This window comes from Scyliorhinus torazame, chromosome 1 (assembly GCF_047496885.1).
Source record: "Scyliorhinus torazame isolate Kashiwa2021f chromosome 1, sScyTor2.1, whole genome shotgun sequence".
Classification (NCBI taxonomy): Eukaryota; Metazoa; Chordata; class Chondrichthyes; order Carcharhiniformes; family Scyliorhinidae; genus Scyliorhinus; species Scyliorhinus torazame.
Genome location: NC_092707.1, coordinates 67,359,320 through 67,386,237, shown reverse-complemented (window position 1 = coordinate 67,386,237; position 26,918 = coordinate 67,359,320). Strand labels below are relative to the sequence as shown.

Here is a 26,918-nt window from a genome sequence, read left to right as displayed (position 1 = left end):
ATGCGCCCGATGCACCACCTTAAACTGGATTAAGCCGAGCCTGGCACATGATGAGGCGTTCACCCTGCCCAGGGCATCGGCCCACTGGCCCTCATCCAGCTCCTCACCCAGCTCCTCCTCCCACTTATCCTTCAACTCCCCCACTGAGGCTTCCTCTACCTCCTGCAGCTGCTGATATATGTCCGACACCTTGCCCTCCCCTACCCAGACGTCAGACACCACCTTATCCTGGATCCTATGTGGGGGCAGCAGCGGGAATGTCCCCACCTGTTTTCTAAGGAAGTCCCGAACCTGAAGGTACATGAACGCATTCTCTGGGCGCAGGCCGAATCGAATCTGCAGCGCCTGCATGCTGGGGAAAGCCCCGTCTATAAACCGGTCCCCATCCTCCTAATACCTGCCCTATACCAGCGTTAGTACCCCCCATGCATCCTACCCGGAGCAAGTCTCTCTTTCCCCCCCCCCCCCGTGATGATCTTCAGGAGCCTCCTCACGTTCGTGTTCAGCTGCCTGCCCTTAACAAAACCCGTCTGGTCCTCCCCAGTCACTCCCGGGACACAGTCCTCTATTCTGGTGGCCAGAATTCTTGCCAACAGCTTGGCATCTACGTTCAGGAGCGATATCGGCCTGTAGGACCCACACTGAAGCGGATCTTTCTCCTTCTTCTTCAGGATGTGCGAGATCAATGCCTGCGACATTGTCGGAGGGAGGGTCCCTTTCTCCTTTGCGTCATTGAAGGTTCTCAGCAGGAGCGGGCTCAGCAGCTCCGAGAACTTATCATAAAATTCTGTGGGGAAGCCGTCCAGGCCCGGGGCCTTGCCCGTCTACATGCCTGCCAGCCCCCTGACTACCTCCTCCAACTCAATCGGGGCCCCCAGTCCCTCCACCTGCTTTGCTTCCACCCTTGGGAACCTCAACCGGTCCATGAACTGTCTCATCCCTCCCCCCTCCGACTCGTATAACTTCCTGTAGAACTCCCTGAAGACTTCATTAACCCTCTCTGGGCTCAGCACCATGTTGCCTTCCCTATCCCGCACTCCCCCAATCTCTCTGGCCGCCTCCCTCCTGCGCTGCTGGTGCGCCAGCATCCTGCTCGCCTTCTCCCCATACTCATAAACTTCCCCCTTCGCTTTCCTCAGCTGCGCCTCCGCCTTCCCCGTGGTCAGCAAGTCAAACTCCGCCTGTAATATCCGGCGCTCGTTCAACAGCACCCCTCTCTGGGGCCTCCGCGTACCTCCTGTCTACCCTGAGTATCTCTCCCACCAGTCTCCCTCTCCGCCCTCTCCTCTCTATTGGACCTAATGGAGATTAACCCTCCCTTAACAACCACCTTCAGAGCCTCCCAAACAACTGCCACCATCACCTCTCCTGTGTCGTTCACTCCCACATAATTCTCAATACTCCTCCGTATCCGCCCGCACACCTCTTTGTCCGGCAGCAACCCCACATCCATTCCCCAGAGAGGGCACAGACCCCGTTCCGCCCCCAGTCACAGGTCCACCCAGTGCGGGACATGGTCCGAGACCGCAATGGCTGCGTATTCGACCCCCTCCACCCTCGGGATTAACGCCCTACTCAGCACAAAGAAGTCTATTCGCGAATAGACTTTATGGACATGGGAGAAAAAGGAAAACTCCTTCGTCCTTGGCCGCGCAAACCTCCAGGGGTCCATTTCCCCCCCCCCCATCTGGCCCATGAACTCCCACAAGATGCCGCCGGCCTCTTTCCCGACATGGACTTGGAACGATCCAAGCTCGGATCCAAGACTGTATTAAAGTCCCCCCCCCCCAATTATCAGGTGACGTATCTCCACAAGTCCGGGATCCTACCCAACACGCGCCTCATGAAGTCCGCATCTTCCCAGTTCGGGGCATATACATTCACTAACACACCCGGGCCCCCTGCAGCTTGCCACTCATCATACCTGCCCCCCCTTGTCCGCCACGATGCTCCCCGCCTCAAATGCCACTCGTTTACTGACCAAAATGGCCACTCTTCTGCTCTTGGAGTCTAACCCCGAGTGAAACACCTGTCCCACCCATCTTTTCCTCAGCCTCGTCTGCCCAGCGAGCCTTAAGTGCATCTCTTGCAAGATGGCCGCGTCCGCCTTCAAATGCGAGAACACGCGGGACCGCTTGACCGGCCCATTCAGGCCCCTCACATTCCACCTGATCCGCCTGGTCGGGGGATTGATCGCCCCCATCCCGCCGACCAGCCATCTCCCTTTTTCGGCCAGCCGTGTGCCCCCACTGCCTCCTCCAGCTCTCCCCTCTCTCTTTCCCCCCCCCCCCCCCCGCCCACCTCTCCATCCATACCCCTCACCTGGCTCCCCTTCAGTGAGCAAAGCAGCAGTCCTTCCCCCCCCCCCCCCCCCCATTCTGCTTCCGTGAGTCAACTCACCCATGCTGACCCCGGCCGCTCCTGCCTCTATATACCAACCCTTAACTTGTTGCCTCCTTAGGGCCATCCTACTGCCCCTTCCCTGCAGGATAGAGGGGCAAGCGCCATCTGGGACCTCCCCGTGCGCTGGACAACCCGTCCCGGGCGTTTCCCGCCCCCTAGTACTGAACACCTGGAAAACAAACAACAAAACCACCAACCAAACTAGGGCAGACAAGCCCATCAACTTAATGGTGAAACAGTTGAGGAACAGTGGAGAACCTTCCAAGCGATTTTTCACCGTGCTCAGCAAAGGTTTATACCAACAAATAGGAAGGACGGTAGAAAGAGGGAAAATCGACTGTGGATATCTTAAGGAAATAAGGGAGAGTGGCTAAGGTAAATATTGGTCCTTTAGAGGATGAGAAGGGAGCTTTAATAATGGAAGATGAGGAAATGGCTGAGGAACTGAACAGGTTTTTTGGGTCGGTCTTCACAGTGGAAGTCACAAATAACATGCCAGTGACTGATAGAAATGAGGCACTGACAGGTGAGGACCTTGAGATGGTTGTTATCACTAAGGAGGTAATGATGGGCAAGCTAATGGGACTAAAGGTAGACAAGTCTCCTGGCCCTGATGGAATGCATCCCAGAGTGCTAAAAGATATGGCTAGGGAAATTGCAAATGCACTAGTGATAATTTACCAAAATTCACTAGACTCTGGGGTGGTCCCGGCAGATTGGAAATTAGCAAACGTGACATCACTGTTTAAAAAAGGAGGTAGGCAGAAAGCGGGTAATTATAGGCCAGTGAGCTTAACTTCGGTAGTAGGGAAGATGCTGGAATCTATCATCAAGGAAGAACTAGCGAGGCATCTGGATGGAAATTGTCCCATTGGGCAGATGCAGCATGGGTTCATGAAGGGCAGGTCGTGCCTAACTAATTTAGTGGAATTTTTTGAGGACATTACCAGAGCGGTAGATAACGAGGAGCCAATGGATGTGGTATATCTGGATTTCCAGAAAGCCTTTGACAAGGTGCCACACAAAAGGTTGCTGCATAAGATAAAGATGCATGGCATTAAGGGGAAAGTAGTGGCATGGATAGAGGATTGGTTAATTAATAGAAAGCAAAAAGTGGGGATTAATGGGTGTTTCTCTGGTTGGCAATCAGTAGCTAGTGATGTCCCTCAGGGATCAGTGTTGGGCCCACAATTGTTCACAATTTACATAGATGATTTGGAGTTGGGGACCAAGGGCAATGTGTCCAAGTTTGCAGACGACACCAAGATGAGTGGTAAAGCAAAAAGTGCAGAGGATACCGGAAGTCTGCAGAGGGATTTGGATAGGTTAAGTGAATGGGCTAGGGTCTGGCAGATGGAATACAATGTTGACAAATGTGAGGTTATCCATTTTGGTAGGAATAACAGCAAAAGGGAGTATTATTTAAATGATAAAATATTAAAACATGCTGCTGTGCAGAGAGACCTGGGTGTGCTAGTGCATGAGTCGCAAAAAGTTGGTTTACGGTGCAACAGCTGATTAAGAAGGCAAATGGAATTTTGTCCTTCATTGCTAGAGGGATGGAGTTTAAGACTAGGGAGGTTATGCTGCAATTGTATAAGGTGTTAGTGAGGCCACACCTGGAGTATTGTGTTCAATTTTGGGCTCCTTACCAGAGAAAGGACGTACTGGTGCTGGAGGGTGTGCAGAGGAGATTCACTAGGTTAATCCCAGAGTTGAAGGGGTTGGATTACGAGGAGAGGTTGAGTAGACTGGGACTGTACTCGTTGGAATTTAGAAGGATGAGCGGGGATCTTATAGAAACATATAAAATTATGAAGGGAATAGATAGGATAGATGCGGGCAGGTTGTTTCCACTGGCGGGTGAAAGCAGAACTAGGGGGCATAGCCTCAAAATAAGGGGAAGCCGATTTAGGACTGAGTTTAGGAGGAACTTCTTCACTCAAAGGGTTGTGAATCTATGGAATTCCTTGCCCAGTGAAGCAGCAGAGGCTCCTTCATTAAATGCTTTTAAGATAAAGATAGATAGTTTTTTGAAGAATAAAGGGATTAAGTGTTATGGTGTTCGGGCCGGAAAGTGGAGCTGAGTCCACAAAAGATCAGCCATGATCTCATTGAATGACAGAGCAGGCTCGAGGGGCCATATGGCCTACTCTTGCTCCTAGTTCTAAAGTTCTTATGTTCTTATTAGCCGCCCAGTAGTGTTTACAAAAGTTCGGCAGCGCCACCCCGCCCCCCTCCAACTGCACTCCAGCAACACTTTCCTCACTTACGGGGTTTTACCCGCACACACACAGCCCTAAATAACCTTATTTACCCGTTTTAAAAAGGCCCTCAGGATGAAGATGGGGAGGCACTGAAAGACAAACAGAAATCTGGGGAGAACCGTCATTTTCACAGTCTGTACTCTCCCCGTCAGTGATAGCGGGAGCATGTCCCATCTCTTACAAGTCCTCTTTCGTTTGTTCTACGAGCCGGGATAAGCTTAACTTAGGCAGTGCCTCCCATTCCCGAGCCACCTGGAATCCCAGATATCGGAAGCTCCTTCCTACCATTCTAAACGGCAGCTCTCCCAGTCTCTTCTCCTGCCGTCTCGCCTGTATCATGAACATCTCGCTTTTCCCCATGTTCCATTTATACCCTGAAAAATTACAAAATGCCCCTAGGATCTGCATAACTTCCCCCATCCCAGCCAACGGGTATGCAATATACAAGAGCAGGTCATCTGTGTAGAGCGAGACAAGATGCTCCACCCCCCACCCCCCGAACCAACTCTTTCCAGTTCCTAGAGGCTCTTAACGCCATGGCCAGTGGCTCTATGGCCAGAGCAAAAAGTAGCGGGGAGAGGGGACACCCTTGTCTCGTCCCTCGATGTAGTTTAAAATACCCCGACCTCAACCAGTTCGTATGCACACTCGCTACTGGTGCCTGATAGAACAACCACACCCAGTCAATGAAGCCCTCGCCAAATCCAAACCTTCCCAGCACCTCCCACAGGTAATCCCACTCCACCCGATCAAAAGCCTTCTCCGCATCCATCGCGACCACCACTTCCGTCTCTTCCCCTTCTGAGGGCATCATAATAACACTTAAAAGCCTTTGAACATTGGCCGTGAGTTGCCTGCCCTTTACAAATCCCGTCTGGTCTTCCCCCATCACCCTGGGACACAATCCTCTATCCTTGTGGCCAACATCTTAGCCAGCAATTTGGCGTCCACATTCAGTAGAGAAATTGGCCTGTATGACCCGCATTGCTCCGGATCCTTCAATGAAATCGAGGCCAGCGACATTGTTAGGGGAGGACTCCCTTCTCTCTTGCCTCATTAAATGTCCTCACCAGCAGTGGGCTCAATTATCTCAGAAAACCTCTTCTAGAATTCCACCGGGTAGCCATCCAGCCCCGGGGCCTTGCCGACTGCATGCCCTCCAGCTCCTCCATTATTTCCTCAATTTCAATTGGGGCTCCCAGCCCTTCCACCAGATCTTCATCCACCCTCGGGAACCTCAACTGACCTCAAAACTGCCATCCACTCTGCTGTAAAAGTCCTTAAACACCTCATTCACCGCCACAGGACCGTGATCCCACCTCTACTCTTTACTCTCCCTATCTCCCTGGCCGCCTCCCTTTTTCTGGGCGGGTGCGCTAACATTCTGCTTGCCTTTTCCCCATACTCATAGATCGCCCCCCCCCCCTTGCCTTCCTCAGCTGTTCCACCGTCTTCCATGTAGTCAACAGCCCAAACTCCACTGCTCCCTCAGTAGCCCTGCATCCGGAGCCTCCGAGTATCCCCTGTCCACCTTGAGTATCTCCTCAACTAACCTATTCCTCTCGGCCCGTTCCATCTTTTCTCTGTGGGCCCGTATCGAGATTAATTCCCCTCTGACCACTGCCTTCAAAGATTCCCAGACCGTTGCTGCAGCGACCTCCCTATATCGCTTGTTTCCAGGTAGTTCTGGGTGCACTTGTTCACCGCCCACTGACCGCTTCATCTGCTAACAACCCCACATCCAGCCTTTATAGCGGGCGTTGTCCTCTCTCCAAACTAACCCGTAGAAATACCCAATGTGGGGCATGATCCGACACTACGATTGCCGAGTACCCAGTATCCACCACCCCTGGTATTAGAACCCTGCTCAGAACAAAACAGTCGATCCGAGAGTATACCTTGAGGACATGTGAGAAAAAAGAAAACTCCGTCTCCCTTGGCCGTGCAAACCTCCATTTCTACTACTCTTTCTCCCCCCCCCCCCCCCCCCCAATCTGTTCCATAAGCCCCTTCAATTCCTTTGCCATGGCTGGCACCCTCCCTGTCCTGGATTTTGACCGGTCCAATTCCAGATCAATTACTGTGATAAAATCTCCCCCATGATCAAGTTATGTGACTCTAAGTCTGGGATCTTATCTAACACCCGCTTCATAAATTCCACATCGTCCCAATTCCTCATAAATTCCACATCGTCCCAATTCGGAGCATATACGTTCACGGGTACCACCCGCACCCCCTCCAGCTTCCCATTCACCATTAGGTACCTGCCCCCCCCCCCCTCCAGCTTCCCATTCACCATTAGGTACCCCCCCCCGTGTCTGACACGATTCTCCCTGCCTCGAATGCCACCTGCTTGTTAATCAGAATCGTTACCCCCCTGGCATTTGAGTCCAGTCCTGAGTGGAATACCTGGCCAATCCACCCCTTTCTCAACCTAGTCTGGTCTGTAATCTTTAGGTGTGTCTCTTGTAACATTGCCACGTCCGCCTTCAGTCCCCTCAAATGCGTGAATACGCGAGCCTTCTTGACCGGCCCTTTCAGCCTTCTTCCGTTCCATGTAATCAGCCTGGTCGGGGGACTTCCCGCTCCCCCCTGCCGACTAGCCATCACCCGTTTTAGGCCAGCCTCCAGCCCGCGTCCCCAGCCTCCTCGATTTCCCCCCCCCCCCCCTCGGGCATCCTCCGTCCCCGACCTCCCATTTGTCCCCGAGTAACAGTTCCTCCCCTGTCTGCAAAGCAGCTCCCCCATCCTCCCCCTAGTAACAGCCCAGAAACCCAACCCCCCATATCAATCTCGAGCTTATCACCTGCTCGCCCCCCACTGCTTTGTGAGTCAGCTGACCTGATAGCTCCCACCCATGGCACCAAACAGACTGTCTCCCCATTGTTCTCTCACCTCTTTCCCTCCCCCACACACACACACACTTGGACATGCATCACATTCCGTAGTAAACAAACAGTAGAAAAAAACAGTGGAAAAACAACCACAGGAAAAAAAACACAGAAACCACCCCCCCTCCACCCAGCTCCCAGTAAGACAAAGTTACCGTTAGCCATCGAAACAGCCCCTTATTGCACATGACACTACTTATTCAAACCAGCACAAAAGTGATTGTCAACAAATCGCCATTGCAATACTCTCTCCAAGGATTTAGTGTTTTTAGTTCACATCCAGTCTTTTTTCCCTGATGAAAGTCAATGCACGTCTGGTGTTTCAAAGTCAAATTCCTGGTCCTCGTATGTGACCCTCAGGCGCGCTGGATACAACATCCCGAACTTCACTGCTTTCTTAAAGAGGGCCGATTTTGCCCGATTAAACATGGATCGCCTTTTGACCAAATCCGCGCCCAGGTCTTGATAAATGCACAGCTCACAATTCTCCCATCTGCTGCTCCGCTCTTTCTTGGCCCACCGTAGAACGTGTTCCTTGTCCAGGAATCGGTGCATACGTACCACCATAGCCCTCGGCGGCTCGTTCGCTTGGGGCTTTGTGCACTCTCCACTTCCAGGAGCCGAGGGCACGCCTCAGCCGCCATCAACTTCTCCGGCATGTTCGGCACATAGGCTCTCGCATTCGATCCCTTACTGCCCTCCGGGAGGCTGACGATTCTCGGGTTTTGCCTCCTGGACCTTTACTCCAAGTCCTCCAGCTTCTCCTGCATTCTTTTCTGGCGGTCATTCATCATCTCCACCTTGGTCTCCAGCACGGTTAGGTATTCCTTGTGCTCGGACACCTTTTTCTCCACCTACTGGATCACACGTTCATGGATTTCTTGATTCTGCACAACCTGATCAATCGAAGCCTTGATCGGGTCCAACGTGTCCTTCTTAAGCTTGGCGAAATAATCTTCAAAAAACTTCACCAGCTGCTCCATCGACCACTGTGCCATCTCCCCGCGGCCCTACTTCTCCGCCATGCTTTCCCGCGTTGCCAGCTCTGCTTGCGTCTTTCTTGTAGAACTTTGTCTTCTTACAGGGCCACTTCTGGTCCAATTCTCCATACACTGGAGGGGGATTTCTCCTCACCGTCTCACTTTCCACTGATTCATCCAATAAAATCCAGGAAAAAATGGGAGAAAAAGGTCCAAACGTCCGTCACAGGCAGGAGCTATCAAATCTGCGACCGACTCCTCCATGGTCGCCACCGGAAGTGCCCTCATTCTATATTTGTTAATTGATTTTGTATTTTATATTGACAGGCTGTATTCTCTGAAGTTAAAGGGAGAAAGAGGAAAAATGAGCAATCCGCAGATCAATTTTCCAAAACGAAGAAAGAAGGTAGGAGGGATCAGGAATTTTATATCCCCTACCGACCAAAGGACTTCAATTCTGAAAGAGGGTAACTACCTATAAGCCTCTAACCTCCAGTACTGAGATTTATTTTAGCTGGAATAGACCACTGTATCAATTGCCTTTTTAATTTGTATCTAATTCTGCTGCGAACAAAAACTGGTAATAGCCATTTGGCACATATAAATACATAGAACATACAGTGTAGAAGGAGGCCATTCAGCCCATCGAGTCTGCACTGACCCACTTAAGCCCTCACTTCCACCCTATCCCCGTAACCCCATCTAACCTTTTTGGACAATAAGGGCAATTTAGCATGGCCAATCCACCTAACCTGCACGTCTTTGGACTGGGAGAGGAAACTGGATTAAGCTTTTGGGTGATTAGTGGCGGAACATATTAATAGGTGACGTTGGAAGCTGGAATATGGCAGAAGTTTAAATGGAAGCAGATGCATCTTTCAAAAATAAATTCTTGAAGGGGAAAGTGTTTTTCAGGGCAATGTAGAGAGAGCCATATAGCGATACTTGGGTAATTCATTCAACATGCACAGGACGGCATGGTGATGCAGTGGTTAGCACTGCTGCCTCACGGCATTGAGGATCCAGATAGGATGCTTCCTATGGTGCATCTGTAAAAATTGGTAAGAGTCAATGTGGACATGCCAAATTTCTTTAGTTTTGAGTTTCCGGGTGCGGCGATGACCAGCTGAGTCGCACGTTTCGGCAGCTCCCTGTGAAACGGACTTTTGGGCTCTTGATAGGAGCCCCAACGGCAATTTTAACGGCTGAAAACACCGTGCGGTAAACCAGAAGGGTGTTCCCCCTGGACACGGATGGAAAAAGGAGAGGAAAGTGGCCGGATTGCAGCGGATCCTTTGGAACAACGGCAAGGAAGGCAAGCAAAAACCAAGATGGCGTCGGAAGGTGGCAGTTTCATATGGGGCCCTGAACAACAAGAGTTTTTGAAACGCTGCGTGGAGGAGATAAAAAAGGAAATGAAGAAAGAGTTGTTGGCCCCGATATTACAGGCGATTGAAGGGCTGAAAGAGGAACAAAAGACCCAGGAGCAGGAGCTTCGGGTCGTGAAGGCGAAAGCAGCAGAGAATGAAAACGACATACAGGGCCTGGTGGTGAAGTCGGAGATACAGGAGGCACACCAGAAACGATCTGTGGAGAGGTTGGAGGCACTGGAAAATAACGCAAGGAGGAACAACTTGAGGATTCTTGGCCTTCCTGAAGGTGTGGAGGGGGCGGACGTCGGGGCATATGTGAGCACGATGCTGCACTCGTTAATGGGAGTGGAGGCCCCGACGGGTCCGTTGGAGGTGGAGGGAGCATACCGAGTTATGGTGCGAGGACCGAGAGCAGGAGAAGCTCCCAGAGCCATAGTGGTGAGATTTCTCCGTTTTAAGGATAGAGAAATGGTCCTTAGATGGGCGAAGAAAACTCGGTGTAGTAAATGGGAGAACGCGGTGATCCGCGTCTATCAAGATTGGAGTGCGGAGGTGGCGAGAAGGAGGGCGAGCTTTAATCGGGCCAAAGCGGTACTTCACAAAAAAAAGATAAAGTTTGGAATGCTGCAACCGGCAAGACTGTGGGTCACATATCAAGGGAGGCACCACTACTTTGAGACGGCGGATGAAGCGTGGACTTTTATTGTAGAAGAAAAATTGGAATGATTGGACTACGAAAATGAACGTTTGGACAAAGTGGTGGGACGAGGGGGGGGGGGGGGGGGCGAAGAGGGATTGTATGATTAATCCTGCGGTATGGTAACTTTTCTTTCTCCCACAGGTGGTGATGGGGGGAGGTGGGGAGGGAGAGGAGATGGGGCGTTGGCCATGGGAGGCGGGGCCGAGGGAGAGGCGCGGGCTTGGTTCCCGCGCTATGATAATTATGGCGGGAATAGAGAAGCAGGAAGGAGGGGGCGCCGTACGGGGCAAGCCGTGATCACAGGGGGAAGCCGAGGTCAGTCAGAGTTTGCTGACTTCTGGGAGCAACATGGGGGGAGTAATTACGCTAGCGGGGGGTCTAGCGGGGGGGGGGGGAATTACTGGGTTGCTGCTGCTGGGGAAAGGGGGGAGTGGGTGCGGGAAAGGATGGGCGGGGGGGCACCGTCTGGGAGAAATACAGCCGCGTGGGAACTGGGCGAGAAGCTGGAAAAAGATGATGGCTAACCGGCAAGGGGGGGGGGGGGGGGGGGTGGGAAGCCCCCCAACTTGGCTGATCACGTGGAACGTGAGGGGGCTTAACGGGCCGATAAAGAGGGCACGAGTACTCGCACACCTTAAGAAACTTAAAGCAGATGTGGTCATGTTACAGGAAACGCACCTGAAACTGATAGATCAGGTTAGGTTGCGCAAAGGATGGGTAGGGCAGGTGTTCCATTCGGGGCTGGATGCAAAAAACAGGGGGGTGGCTATATTAGTGGGGAAGCGGGTAATGTTCGAGGCAAAGACTATAGTGGCGGATAACGGGGGCAGATACGTGATGGTGAGTGGCAAATTACAGGGAGAGATGGTGGTGTTGGTAAACGTGTATGCCCCGAATTGGGACGATGCCAATTTTATGAGGCGAATGCTAGGACGCATCCCAGACCTAGAGACCGGAAAGCTGATAATGGGGGGAGACTTTAACACGGTGTTGGAACCAAGGCTGGATAGGTCGAAGTCCAGGACTGGTAGGAGGCCGGCAGCAGCCAAGGTGCTTAAGGATTTTATGGAGCAGATGGGAGGGGTGGACCCGTGGAGATTCAGTAGACCTAGGAGTAAGGAGTTCTCGTTTTTCTCCTATGTCCATAAAGTCTATTCATGCATAGACTTTTTTGTGTTGGGTAGGGCATTGATCCCGAGGGTGAGGGGAACGGAATATACGGCTATAGCCATTTCGGATCATGCCCCACACTGGGTAGACTTGGAGATAGGGGAGGAAACAAGAGGGCGTCCACCCTGGAGAATGGATATGGGACTAATGGCGGATGAGGGGGTGTGCTTAAGGGTGAGGGGATGCATTGAAAAGTACTTGGATCTCAATGACAATGGGGAGGTTCAGGTGGGAGTGGTCTGGGAGGCGTTGAAAGCGGTGGTTAGGGGGGAGCTGATATCAATAAGGACACATAAAGGGAAGCAGGAGAGTAAGGAACGGGAGCGGTTGTTGCAAGAACTTTTGAGGGTGGACAGACAGTATGCGGAAGCACCGGAGGAGGGACTGTATAGGGAAAGGCAAAGGCTGCATGTGGAATTTGACTTGCTGACCACAGGCACTGCAGAGGCACAATGGAGGAAGGCGCAGGGTGTACAGTATGAATATGGAGAGAAGGCGAGCAGATTGCTGGCACACCAATTGAGGAAAAGGGGAGCAGCGAGGGAAATAGGGGGGGGTGAGAGACGAAGATGGAGAGACGGAGCGGGGAGCGGAGAGAGTGAATGAAGTGTTTAAGACATTTTATAAAAAATTGTATGAAGCTCAACCCCCCGGATGGGAGGGAGAGAATGATGGAGTTTTTGGATCGGCTGGAAATTCCCAAGGTGGAAGAGCAGGAAAGGATGGGATTGGGAGCACAGATCACGGTAGAAGAAGTGGTGAAAGGAATTAGGAACATGCAGACGGGAAAGGCCCCGGGACCGGACGGATTCCCAGTTGAATTTTACAGAAAATATTTGGACTTGCTCGCCCCGCTACTGACGAGGACCTTCAACGAGGCAAAGGAAAGGGGACAACTGCCCCCGACTATGTCAGAAGCAACGATATCGCTTCTTTTAAAGAAGGAAAAGGATCCGCTACAATGCGGGTCCTACAGACCAATCTCCCTCCTCAATGTAGATGCCAAGGTCTTGGCCAAGGTAATGGCAATGAGAATAGAGGAATGTGTCCCGGGGGTGGTTCATGAGGACCAAACTGGGTTTGTGAAGGGGAGACAGCTGAACACGAACATACGGAGGTTGTTAGGGGTAATGATGATGGCCCCACCAGAGGGTGAAACGGAGATAGTAGTGGCGATGGATGCCGAGAAAGCATTTGATAGAGTGGAGTGGGATTATCTGTGGGAGGTGTTGAGGAGATTTGGGTTCGGAGAGGGGTATGTTAAATGGGTGCAGCTGTTGTATAGGGCCCCAGTGGCGAGTGTGGTCACGAATGGACGGGGATCGGCATATTTTCGGCTCCATAGAGGGACAAGGCAGGGATGTCCTCTGTCCCCATTACTGTTTGCACTGGCGATTGAGCCCCTGGCAATAGCGCTGAGAGGTTCCAAGGGATGGAGGGGAATACTTAGGGGAGGAGAAGAACACCGGGTATCTTTATATGCGGATGATCTGCTACTATATGTGGCGGATCCAGCGGAGGGGATGCCAGAAATAATGCGGATACTGGGGGAGTTTGGGGATTTTTCAGGGTATAAATTGAACATGGGAAAGAGTGAGCTGTTTGTGGTGCATCCAGGGGAGCAGAGTAGAGAAATAGAAGACCTACCGTTGAGGAAGGTAACAAGAGACTTTCGTTACCTGGGGATCCAGATAGCTAAGAATTGGGGCACATTGCACAGGCTAAATTTGACGCGGTTGGTGGAACAGATGGAGGAAGATTTCAAGAGATGGGACATGGTAGCATTGTCAATGGCAGGGAGGGTGCAGGCAGTTAAGATGGTGGTCCTCCCGAGATTCCTTTTTGTGTTTCAGTGTCTCCCGGTTGTGATCACGAAGGCTTTTTTCAAAAGGATAGAAAAGAGTATTATGGGTTTTGTTTGGGCCGGGAAGACTCCGAGAGTGAGGAAGGGATTCTTACAGCGTAGTAGGGATAGGGGGGGGCTGGCACTACCGAGCCTAAGTGAGTATTATTGGGCCGCTAATATTTCAATGGTGAGTAAGTGGATGGGAGAGGAGGAAGGAGCGGCGTGGAAGAGATTAGAGAGGGCGTCCTGTAGGGGGACCAGCCTGCAGGCTATGGTGACAGCCCCATTGCCGTTCTCACCAAGGAACTATACCACGAGTCCGGTGGTGGTAGCTACACTGAAGATTTGGGGACAGTGGAGACGACATAGGGGAAAGACCGGAGCACTAGGGGGGTCCCCGATAAGAAACAACCATAGGTTTGCCCCGGGGGGAATGGATGGGGGATATGGAATGTGGCAAAGAGCAGGTATAACGCAATTGAAAGATCTATTTGTGGATGGGAAGTTTGCGAGTCTGGGAGCGCTGACCGAGAAATATGGGTTGCCCCAAGGGAATGCATTTAGGTACATGCAATTGAGGGCTTTTGCGAGGCAGCAGGTGAGGGAATTCCCGCAGCTCCCGACACAAGAGGTGCAGGACAGAGTCATCTCAAAGAAATGGGTGGGGGACGGTAAGGTGTCGGATATATATAGGGAAATGAGAGACGAAGGGGAGACTATGATGGACGAACTAAAAGGGAAATGGGAAGAAGAGCTAGGGGAGGAGATTGGGGAGGGGATGTGGGCAGATGCCCTAAACAGGGTAAACTCGTCGTCCTCGTGCGCCAGGCTAAGCCTGATTCAGTTTAAGGTATTACACAGGGCACATATGACTGGAACACGGCTCAGTAAATTTTTTGGGGTGGAGGATAGGTGTGCGAGGTGCTCGAGAAGCCCAGCGAATCATACCCATATGTTTTGGTCATGCCCGGCACTACAGGGGTTTTGGATGGGGGTGACAAAGGTGCTTTCGAAAGTAGTAGGAGTCCGGGTCGAACCAAGCTGGGGGTTGGCTATATTTGGGGTTGCACAAGAGCCGGGAGTGCAGGAGGCGAAAGAGGCCGATGTTTTGGCCTTTGCGTCCCTAGTAGCCCGGCGCAGAATATTGCTAATGTGGAAAGAAGCCAAGCCCCCGGGGGTGGAGACCTGGATAAATGATATGGCGGGGTTCATAAAGTTAGAGCGGATTAAGTTCGTCCTAAGGGGGTCGGCTCAAGGGTTTACTAGGCGGTGGCAACCGTTCGTCGAATATCTTGCGGAAAGATAGATAGGGGAGAACAAAGAAGGCAGCAGCAGCGGCCCAGGACTTGGGGGGGTGGGGGGGGGGGGGGGGGGGGGGTGGCCTGAGACAAGGCAGTTGCCAATTAGGGCTAGTTTTTATTTTTTGTTATTTAATATTTATTTATTTGTTGTTGTTTTGTTTAAATTTAAAAAAGGTCATTATTATCTGTATTGTTACAATGTTGTGTAAAGGATGCACAATGTACTGTGTTGGTTGACCAAAAATTTACAATAAAATATTATTTAAAAAAAAAAAAAAAATTTCTTTAGTTTCATGAGGAATTATAGGCACTGTTGTGCTTTCTTGGTCGTAGCGTTAACATAGGTGGACTGGACAGATTGTTTGTGATGTGCACATCTAGGATTTGAAGCCATCAACCATCTCCGCGTCAGCCCCATTGATGCAGGCAGGGGTGAGTACGACACTTCGCTTCCTGAAGTCGATGACCAGTTCCTTAATTTTGCTGACTGAGAGAGATTGTTGTTGAGAGATTGGGTACTTTAAATTTATAAGAAAAATTTTTAATGTGTGTATAAGGTGTATAGTAGGGGGCTAATATGCAGCCTTGCAAGGCCCCGGTATTGAGGATTATTGTGGAGGTGGTGTCTTTGTTTATTCTTGCTGATTGCGGTCTATTGGTCAGAAAGTCAAGGATCCAGTTGCAGTGGGAGCAGCCAAGTCCTAGGTTTTGAAGTTTTGATATGCGCTTGTCTGGGATTATGGCGTTGAAGGTGGAACTGTAGTCAATGAATAGGAGTCTGGCATAGGAGACCTTGTTGTCGAGATGCTCCAGGGATGAGTAGGGCCAGAGAGGTAGCATCTGCTGTGGACTGATTGTGGCGCTATGCAAATTGTAGTGGATCATGGCACTCTGGGAGTATGGAGTTAATGTATCTCATGACCAACCTCTCGAAGGACTTCTTAATGATTGGCTACCAGACAGTAGCTGTTAAGGCACATTACCTGCTTCTTCTTTGGCACTGGTATGATGGCGGTCATCTCGAAGCAGGTGAGAACCTCGGAACAGAGTAGGGAGAGGTTGAAGATGTCTGCAAACACACCTGCCAGTAGGTCCATGCAGGATCTGTGTGCACGCCCAGGAACTCCTTCAGGACGCATTGCTTTCCGTGGGTTCACTTTCAAGAAGGCCAATCTGACTTCTGAGGCTGTAACGGTAGGTATGGGTGTGGCCGAGGCTGCTGGGGCAGTTGACTTTGGTGTGTTGGCTTCCTGCTCGAAACTAGCATAGAATGTATTTGTACAGCGAGAGAGAGAATGGGAGCTCCTGATCGGAGTACAGCGAGAGAGAATGGGAGCTCCTACAAAACTAGAGGTTATAAATATCAGATAATCATTTCTAGATCCAATAAGGAATTCAGACGAAACCTCTAAATGTGGTAAGATTGTGTATCATAGGACGGCATGTGGCGCAGTGGTTAGCACTGGGACTGAGGCACTGAGGATTCGGTTTGAATCCCGGTCCTGGGCCACTGTTCTTATGGAGTTTGTACATTTTCCCCTTGTCTGCGTGGGTTTCACCCCCACAACCCAAAGATGTGCAGGTTCGGTGGATTGGCCACGCTAAATTGCCCCTTAATTGGAAACAATAATTGGGTACTTTTAAATTTTTTTATTTTTTTTTTAAATTATTTTTTAAAAGTTTGTACCGTGGTACCTCAAGGAGTAGTTGAAACAAATATCATGGATGCATTTAAGGACTAAGTACATGACAAAGAAAAGAATCAAAGTTCATGCTGACAGGATTGGAAGAAATGAGGTGAGAGAAGGCTCATGTGGAGTATAAATGATGGCAGAGGCCAGTTGCTCCAAATTGCCTGTTTTTGTGGTAGTATGCTCTAATATTTCAGATAATGCAAGAGTACAGTAGTGTCCATTATTAATTGATCCAGAATAACAGTTAAACCTGAAAAAAAACATGCTGAATACCTGCTTATCCGAAATGGAATTTGCAGTAGCAATGTCCCTTTTCAATACCGTTTCTCAAAGCAATATTTTTAGTTGTACAATTCACTGAAATTATACAATTTTTAAAAAACTCATGCTTTTATTTCACTTATTCTAGATTAAGTTTAAGTGGGGTAGGTACCACCTTTGAACAGCAGGCATCTGGAGCTGTGTTGGACTTGATGGGTGATGAAACCGAAGATTTGCAAAAACAGAAACAAATGCTGAAGTGGTAAGTATTATTCGTAATGTGCTTTCAATTCATAACTGCTCGCGGGTTCAATTGATGGCTGCTACTGGGCATTTTCAAAATCGATCTTGGATGGAATTTAATCCCTTGTATATTACGTGAGTAGAACCTTTTACCCATTGTGTGTGCGTGCGTGCGTGCGTGTGTGCGTGCGCGCGCACTATCCCTCAGTCAGATGTGCTAAACAAGTTATTTTCCTATAGGAAAACCTGTAATAATGGAATTATGGTCCTGGTCGGCATTTGTTTATGAAAACCTATTGGCTGCCTTGAACTTGACTGGCCCAAAAATCATTTAATAATCGTAACAACTTATCTCCAGCTTACCACATCTTCCTTCCTTGACCATCTGTTAACTCTTTCACTCCCGCTTGTTGCTTCTCCCAACTTGCTGCTTCAATCCTGTTCACTGCCTCTCCTAACTCTCATGTTCTCTACCTTCCTGCTTGCCACTTTCTTCTCAACCCCTCCTCGCTGTTTCACATCTCGTTGCCTCTCCTAACTCGCTGCCTCCCTCCACTCGCTCCCCCTTCCAACTTGTGTTCTCCACTTCTACAGTTTGCAAACCCTCCCACTCCTCGACCATCCCACTCCGTTTCTTTACTTGCTGTCTCTTCCAACTCGTTGCTTTCCTCTTGCTCTCCAACTCTCCCGCTTTCCGCTTCCCTCTTCATCTTTCCTGCTCACCGTTCCCTTGTACTCACCGCTACAGGGAGGACGTACCCTCCCTGTACCTCCTAATCACTGATTGCTATTTCCCTCTCCCAGACTGTCACTGTAGGTGAGGGCAAGGGAAAGGAGTCACCAGAGGGTAAGAGATAAGCGGAGAGGGAGAGAACTAGGTGAGCAGGAGGGTTGGGGATAGCTGAACTGGAGTGGGAAGGGGAGTGAGAAAAACTTAATGAACATGTAGATTTCTAAAGAAATTCAGATATATGTGCCAGTAGCAAAAAGCTTGTTTTGGCTGTGATTCTAATTGAGATACACTGCTGTTGTGACTAGTTTACTTTGAACATTCTTTGTTTTTCTTAATCAAGAAATTCACCAGAATGATACCAGGGCTAAAATGGCAAATGGCGGCACAGTAGCACAGTTGTTTCACAGCTCCAGGGTCCCAGGTTCAATTTCTGTCTTGGGTTACTGTCTGTGCGGAGTCTGCACATTTTCCCCATGTCTGCGTGGGTTTCCTCCCACAGTCTAAAGATGTGCAGGTTAGGTGGATTGGCGATGTTAAATTGCCCTTGGTGTCCAAAAAATATTAGTTGGGGTTACGGGGATAGGGTGGAGGTGTGGGCTTGGGTAGGGTGCTCTTTCTAATGGCTGGTGCAAACTTGATGGACCGAATGGCCTCCTGCACTGTAAATTCTATGATTCTATGAGCTGGATAGTGTAGGAGAGGTGGTAAGCAGGAGGGTCAGTGTGTAGTAGGGAAGCGGCATGTGGGAAGGTTGGCAGAATGCAGAGGTGACGGTCAAGCCTAGAGGGTTGAGGAAGTGGGACAAACAACTGGCAATTTGTTTTTTTAGAAACTAAGCATACTCCGTAATTGCATGAAAATAAAGATGGGGAAACACTATTGGGCAATGTCCCTAATTTACCAACCACACTATTAGAACTATTAAATGGGGGATAACAGTGTCCTGCATAAGTCTCCTTTTGCAGACAATATAGTTTGCATAGTTTAGATTTTCATAAACTTATTGAAACTAATTCTGATAAATTAAAAATTCATGTGCTACAAATCGGTATAAAATTCCTCATCCTCTTTTTCATTGTGCCTATTATAGGCGCAATTCTCCCATCGGGAGACTAAGTCCCGACGCCGGAGTGAAAACCGGAGTGTTTCACTCCGGCGTTGGAGGTCGTTCCCCGCCCCCGGGGGGCTAGGAGCGGCGCCGCGTAAATGACATGACCGGCGTCGCGTAATTGACGTTACCCGCGCATGTGTGGTTGCCGTCCTCCCTGCGGCCACCCCGCAAGAAGATGGCGGATCGATCTTGCGGGGCAGCGGAGGAAAGGTGGTCCTCCTTCAGAGAGGCTGGCCCGCGGATCAGTGGGCACCGATCGCGGGCCAGACCTCTTTTGAGCCGCCGCCCCCCCCCCCCCCGGTGCAGGGACCCCCCTCGCCCCCCCCCAGCGTTCCCACGCTGTTCCCGCCGGCAGCGACCAGGTGTGGATGACGCCGGCGGGAACCTGTCGTGTTGGGCAGGCCGCTCGGCCCATCCGGGCCGGAGAATCGCCGCTCGGCCATTACCAACGACAAGCGGCGATTCTCCCAGCAGCCAGCCGTGATTCGCGCCGCGCCGGTTTGGGGGGTAGGGGGAGAATCGCGTGCGGGCATCGGGACTCGCGCGGCGCCCGGGCGATTCTCCCACCCGACGTGGGTGGGGGGGGGAGAATTCCGCCCTATGTCTTTGATCACCTTGATTTTTTATTGTGCTAAGCATTTTCTTCAAAATGTTGTAAATGGAAAATGTTGTATCCCAAACAGTTTTTCAAACAAAATTAATAATTATAATGCTTCAGCCTGAAGTGTCTAATGACGATTACAATACCAGTTTCAGCTAACTCTTTTCTTTTGCTTGCCCAGATTGAAGCTGTCAATCTCATGCATTTCTACATAAGAGTTTTTTTTAATGTGCTGCAGTTATTCACCTCATCTAAATAAAAATTGTTCACTTTTATGAATTTTTGTGCAGGGATCGTAAAAAAAAGCGATTTGTTAGGGTCACTGGCAAAGAAAGTAAGAAAATAAAGACTGAAAGTGGAAGATACATCAATGCATCATACAAGAAAAACATGTATCCTTTTTATTGGGTTTCGTTTCACTCACAATTACTATTTGTTGGTCTTGCTTTAACCTAAATTTGAAATAGATCAAATAATTTTGCTGTGGCATTGTATTGAGACCCTTATTTAAGAGAAGTGCGACTGTGTAGTACTTCAATCAGAAATTAGTCACCCAGAGGTTTGGTCAGACCCCATCTGGTCTCCTGTATACAGTTCAGGAAACCTAACCTCCGGAAACCTATAATTGGCCTAGGAAAAAGTGAAGTGCAAATTCACCAGAATGGCCCCAGAATTAAAATGGCTAAATTGAGGACAGTTTGCAAGAATTCCATCTGTATTCACAGGAGTTCAAACAGTTGAAGGGTGATTTTAAACTAGGTATGTAAAATAATAAAAAAATCAATTGGATACTGAGGAACTATTTCCTCTGGTAAGAAATCCAGAACAAGGGGACGTCTTAAAATTAGAGCCATGCATTTAGGAATTAAATCAGGAACCACTTTTTCTTATTTATTCTTTCATGTGATACGAGTGTTGCCTTCTTGAACTGCTTCAATCCATGCTGCATTCATCCAGACCAGTGGCAAGTATTCCATTGCACTCCTAACTTATTTATGCTTTGTAGATAGTGGGAGTCAGGAGATTAGTTACTCGCTGAAATATCCCCAGCCTCAGCTATTTATATGGCTGGTCAAGTTTAGTTTCTGGTAAATGGTAACCTTCCAACGGGCGGCACGGTGGTGCAGTGGTTAGCACTGCTGCCTCACGGTGCCGAGGACCCAGGTTCGGTACCAGCCCGGGTTGCTGGGATTTGCTCATTTTCCCTGTGTCTGTGTGGGTCTCACCCCACAACCCAAAGATGTGCAGGTTCGGCAGATTGGCCACGCTAAATTGTCCCTTAATTAGAAAAAAAAAATTGGGTTCTCTTAATTTTTTAAAAAATGGTAACCTCCCAGGTGCAACTGTTACTTGCCACTCATCAGCCGAAGCCTGAATGTTGTCCAGGTCTTGCTGCATGAGGGCACGACTGCTTCTGTATCTGAGGAGTTGCAAGTGGTGCTGAGCATTTTGCAGTCATAAGTAACCATCCCCATTTCTAGCCTTATGATGGAAGGAAGGTCATTGATGAAACAGCTGAAGTTAAAGGAAACTACCCTGAGAAACTCCTGTACTGGTGTCCTACAACTGAGTTGATTGACCTCCAACAACTACAAACAACCCTTAGTGCTGGTATGAATCAATCAGCAGAAAGTTTTCCCTCCGATTCCCTTTGACTCCAGTTTTGATAGGGCTCCTTGAAGCCACACTTAGTCATATCCTGCCTTGATACCAAGGGCAGTCACTCTCACCTCCCCTCTTTTGTCCATGTTAACACCAAGACTATAATGAGATCATGAGCCAAGTGGCAGAGTCCAAACTGAGCATTAGAGAACAGGTTATTTCTCAATAAGTGGCACTTGATAGCACTGACAACCTCTTTCATCACTTTTCTGGTGATTGAGAGTTCAATAATTGGTCAGTTTGGATTTGTCTGACTTTTTGTAAACAGAACAAACCTGGACAATTTCCTGCATTGTTGGGTTGATGCCACAATCATGGCTGTACTGGAACAGCTTGGCTAGGGATGTGGCTTACTTGAGTACAAGTCTTCAGCACACTTGCTGAAATGTTGTCAGGTCCCAAAGCCAAGCTTTTGCAGTATTCAGTGTCTTCAGCCATTTCTTGGTACATCACATAGTGTCAATTGAACTGACAGAACACTGGCATCTGTGATGCTGGAAAGCTCCGGAGGGGGCCAAGATAGTTTATCCAGTCAATACTTATGCCTGAAGATGCTTTTTAAAATTCTTTAATGTGACATGGGCATTGCTGGTTAGGCCAGCAATTTTATTGCCCATCCATAATTGCCCTTGAAAGTGGTGGTGAGCGTTGCCTTAAACTGCTGCATTACATCTTGTGCAGGTGCTCCCATAGTGCTGTTAGAAAGGTAGTTCCAAGATTTTGACGTGCTGGGCTCCCACATCATTAAGGATGGGGATATTAATGATCGTTATTAGTGTCACAAGTAGGCTTACATTAACACTGCAATGAAGTTACTGTGAAAATCCCCTAGTCGCCACATTCCGGCACCTGTTTGGGTACACGGAGGGAGAATTCAGAATATCCAGTTCACCTAACAAGCACATCTTTCGGAATTTGTGGGAGGAAACCAGAGTACCGGGAGGAAACCCACGCAGACATAAAGAGAATGTGTAGACTCTGCATAGACAGTGACCCAAGCCAGGAATCGAACCCGGGTGCCTGGCGCTGTGAAGCAACAGTGCTAACTACTGTGCTGCCATTGTGGAGCCAGTTGTCTTGATGACCACCATCATTCACGACTGGATGTTGCAGGACTGCAGAGCTTGGATCTGAATTGTTCGTTGTGGGATTACTTAGATTGTGTATTATGTGTTGGTTCTGCCGTTTTGATCTGCAGGTAATCCTGTGTTGTAGCTTCACCAACATTTAAGTATTCTCTTCACAGTCCAAAGAGGAACTATATATAAGATATTGAAGAGAAAGGAATTACTTGGCTCATGGGGAAGGAGTAAGGGAGTGGCATTACTCTGATAGCTGTACCAAACTTTAGACAGAAGCTGACTGACCTCTGTTCTGTATCTTTATGATTCCGGTGAATATATATATTTTGGGTCACTAATTAAATGTACCACTATGCCCTTTGACAGTCAGATATGACTATTATAACAGTGTAGAAAAACAGCCTGGTAACAGGTAATTTTTAATAGGTAAGTGAGGGAGAAAATGTAGAAATTTTGCACGTGCTGCAATTTATGGTGTAAGAACTTTTCTATAATCTTGAATCCAATAAACGTGTTGTCTCAGTTCTTCAGAAATGATTTGTACTCAAATGAACAGCATGACCATCTTACTGCAATCGGTGTGGTTTATGCTTAAAATTTCTCTCCTTTTGAGATAGTACATATTCAATATTTGAGATTAAAATGGTTAAAATTAACAACCCAGAGTGTATCCGTTTCCGTGACTAGCAATATTTAGCTATGAGGAGTGGAAGAAGAAGTACAAGATTGATGACAGAATATCCGATGATGAAGCTGAAAATGAGCGTAAGAATCACAGGAAGAAAGGTGGCCGAGGTAAAATTACTTTTTTTTTATTGTTATCTTTATGTGCCAAAGTATTGAGTTAAAAACTAAACATCTTCTGCTAACTCATGAATGTTACTGAAAAGATTTGGTAAGCAGTATTTTCTGAAAACCATGTGGTATTAGCCCAGCAGTTCTGCTGTGACTCTTTGTTTCTTAGTGCAAAATGTTGTTGTAATCCATTAAAAGGAAGGAAAGAACTTAAACTCGTGTTGCCCCGTTTCAACAGGTCAACAATTCTTTGTTAAAATTTTGTCTAATTTTCTTTGCACTTTTTTCAGCACTTTATTGAGCATCATTCAATAATCCTGCTTCACACTTGTGAAATATTTTTTAATATCTGGCTGCAAATGACACCTGATGGAAATAGATGTGCTAAATCAAGGTTGAATTTAGAGTGTTACACAATCTAGAAATTGAGACAAATTACACGTGTGGTTAGGGATGTGAACTAATTTTGTATTCTTCCACTGGGTGAGAGCATCACTGGCTAAACCAATGTTTATTGTCCATCCCTAATTGCCCTTTGAAAGGTGCAGCTTCTGGTCTGTAGTAACTCCCCCAGGATGTTGATAGTGGAGGAGTTGGTAATGTCAAGGGAAAATGGTTGGACTCTCTTGTTGAAGATGGTTATTGGCCTGGCACAAATCTTTCTTGCCACTTCAGCCTGGAAAGTTGTCCTGGAGGTTTCATCCCAAAACGTGCCCTTATGTTGTAACCATGAGTCAGCCAACCAATCCATTCTGTGACGCAGTGCCTTCCTAAGCCATTTGAAAAATGCTTGACCATCAGCCAAACTGCCCTTTTTCCCCCCCATTTTCAACTTTTTTGTAACTGATAATGCTTGAAGAAAATGACAAAGAAAACGCAACCTGTTTTTCATGTCCCAATGATTTTTCTCTGGGTTACACACAGCAATGTCCTGGAGATTGATTTATTTTTCCGGAGACTCCAAGCCAATCCTGGAGGGTTGGCAACGCTACATGTGGTGGAATAGACTGTCCAAAAAAACTGGAGGCAGTTAGTATTCAAATTTGAGGGACAGTTGGATATTTGATAGAATGGATGATCAGAGAGACCTTTTGTACCAGATAAATAGATTACTTACTCCTTCATTTTACTTTCTGAAATTCCTATGATTATGGAAATAATTGAGAAAATGCTTGAAAAAGACAAAGTGGAAAAACTATATATACATCTTTAAGAATACTTTAAAAAAATTAAGTAGATAATGTGTATGTATTTTTTACAAAATTTGCATCTTTTAACAATAACATGCTATATTTTCACTGATGTATTTTGTATGATGTATTTTTGTTCAGTCAAAGTCATTTGGAAGTCCCATAAGACTTCTCATGGATAGGGTTTGATGTCGTGATGTTTAGCATGTTGTTTTGAACTAGAGAAAGGCACATAGCATGATAGGGTTTGGAGCAAAGCACAATTGAAAAGAGCAATTGAACAGAATAAGGGTTTAAGAGAAGACTGCAGCATGTAGATGAGAGTGAGGTGGGATGTGCAGGAGGGGAGAGCTGGGTATGGTAATGAATGGAACACTATGTATATTGGAGGACTGAAGAATGCAGCATCACACCTGTATTCTCTTTCTTGCAACAGCCCATTCACATATTACAGGACATCCAGAGAAGCAGGGACCACCCTTAAAGTGGTGGTATGACATAAAATTAAATCATTTGTTGTGGCCTTTTCCCCTTGGAACTAATGCAATTGGTGTGGTTAATATACTTTATCAAAAACTGTTTGATAAACTACCATGCAAGAGTGAGATACCCTCAATTACGACTCAGGAGAGAAGATTGATAATTCAAAGGCTGTAATTACCAGAGAACCATACAGCTGCCGAGAAGTGTGCTCACTGCACGCTGCCCACTGAACGTAACCTTATATACAGTTCCCTGGGGGCGGAGCCGGAGGTGGAGTCCCCCAGGATTCCAAGCCCGGTCTGAAAGGGACCTGCGCATTAAAGGTACATGTGTATACAGATATCATTCATCACAAAGAGGTTACAGCAAAAAAAATAGCAGCGTTAGGAAGGTGGCTGTGTGAATTAAGGGATGGTCGCAGGGCAAAATGAAGTTAGTCAGACTGGAAAGATTTGTTCCACTTGGATGTGTGGTAAAGCTCTTTCTATATACAGGAATGAATTGGAGGTAGCAATTAGGGATGAATATTGAAAATTGCTAATAACGCCAAATTGTAATGATGACTGTTGTGAAGTGCTGCAAGAGGACATCATGCCCTAGCAAGGATGAGAAGTTACAATTATGAAAAGAGGCAAGAAGTTGTCAGGGTGTTAAAAGAATTATGTTAAGTGAACAGTGATTCAGTATGTGTTCTTATTTGTTGTTTTGTCAAATGATGCAACAAATCTAAAACCATCTCACAATTTAAAGGGGAGAAAATGATTCTTTAGCGGTTAGGTAAAATGTGAAATTTTCTGCCATAAACTGATGTTGAAGTAGATTGAACAAATTGTTTGGACCAGCGAGAGAGAAACTGAAAGGAGTACTTTATTATTGAAAGGTATAGGTAGTAAGCAGGTGAGTGGAATGACATTAGGTGGCTCCTGGAGAAAAATATAAGCACAGGCATGATTGGCCAAGTTGCTTGTTGCTGTAATATATTCTGTTGTACCATGATAAAGAAACAACATGTTTAACATTACAGCTGGAAGAGGAAATTCTAGTTCCTTCCCAAGAAAACAAGGGCAACAGCATGGAGTGCGATCAGAGCTGAAGACCAAAGCTGAAATCCTCAAAAATAGAAAGAAAAAAGAAAAGAATCAGTTCCTACAACGGGGGGGAATGAAGAAGCTCAAGCATAAGAATCGACAACGTGCAAGAGAAATGAAGAGCATGGCCTTTGGTAGAGGCAAAGGGAAAATGAGGAAAAAAATGTAATTCTCAATACCAAATGGTCTCCTACAGAACTGGACTATTAATCTTAATACCATTTACAGTAATGATGTGCTGCAAGTTCATGTTAGCTGATGCTCATCTTGCCTCCCTTGTTACTTGTGCAGGTTATCGAAGTTGGGTAACAATGCCTTAAACCAGTTGAACATACTTACTTTCATGAGATTGTATAAGCTGAAACATAAAGATTGCGTTTCTAATTAAACTTGTTTGTAGAATATTATTCTGAAGACCACAATCATCACTGAAATATTCCAGATAAACATCTTAGTCTGAAGAAATTATGGTACTTTTTATTATTAAAAAGGTTACCCAGTTCACGGTATTTTGGGCATTTTGAGTCCATTTGTAAAATGTATATCTTCTGTCTGTACCATATCCGCCCATTGTAAAAGAGGCAAATTAAAAATTAAATTCATCACTATTAAACCAAAACGCTATTACCCAGACAGTGAGTATTCCAGATGCTGTCATAAGCCATACCTTTAAAATTAATTTCTGCTCAAATAAAAGCAAAATACTGCGGATGCTGGAAATCCAAATATAAACAAAATGCTGGATAAACTCTGCTTCTCACTCCACAGATGCTGCCAGACCTGCGAGTTAAATGCAGAATCTAAATGGCCCTTCTGCAGAACTATTCTTTGAAAGGGTCGGTTAGACCCAAAATGTTGGGTGCGATTCTCGGCCATGTTGTACTCTCTTGTGAACAACGCGACCGGAGAGTGTTGGGAGAGGCTCATGGAGAGCCTCCCGACAGGCTCCATGCCTCCCGGGATTCTTCAAAGTCCCGCGAGGCGTCAGGAGTCGGAACCCCATTGTAAAAGGGCAGGACCGAATGACGCTCGCGGAAGTAGGTC

At 47.7% G+C, this 26,918-nt stretch overlaps 1 protein-coding gene across 1 annotated transcript in view; it reads left to right on the top strand.

Moving 5' to 3' along the window:
- The window catches only part of ddx54 (DEAD (Asp-Glu-Ala-Asp) box polypeptide 54), a 72,752-nt gene extending 46,489 nt beyond the window's left edge, over positions 1-26,263 (top strand). The window contains exons 16-20 of the mRNA XM_072496145.1: positions 8,869-9,008; positions 17,035-17,148; positions 19,865-19,966; positions 23,016-23,113; positions 25,811-26,263. Of these exons, the coding sequence (XP_072352246.1) occupies positions 8,869-9,008; positions 17,035-17,148; positions 19,865-19,966; positions 23,016-23,113; positions 25,811-26,043 (687 nt within the window). The 3' untranslated portion in view covers positions 26,044-26,263. The remainder of the gene's footprint in view (positions 1-8,868; positions 9,009-17,034; positions 17,149-19,864; positions 19,967-23,015; positions 23,114-25,810) is intronic.
- The last annotated feature ends 655 nt before the right edge of the window (positions 26,264-26,918 follow it).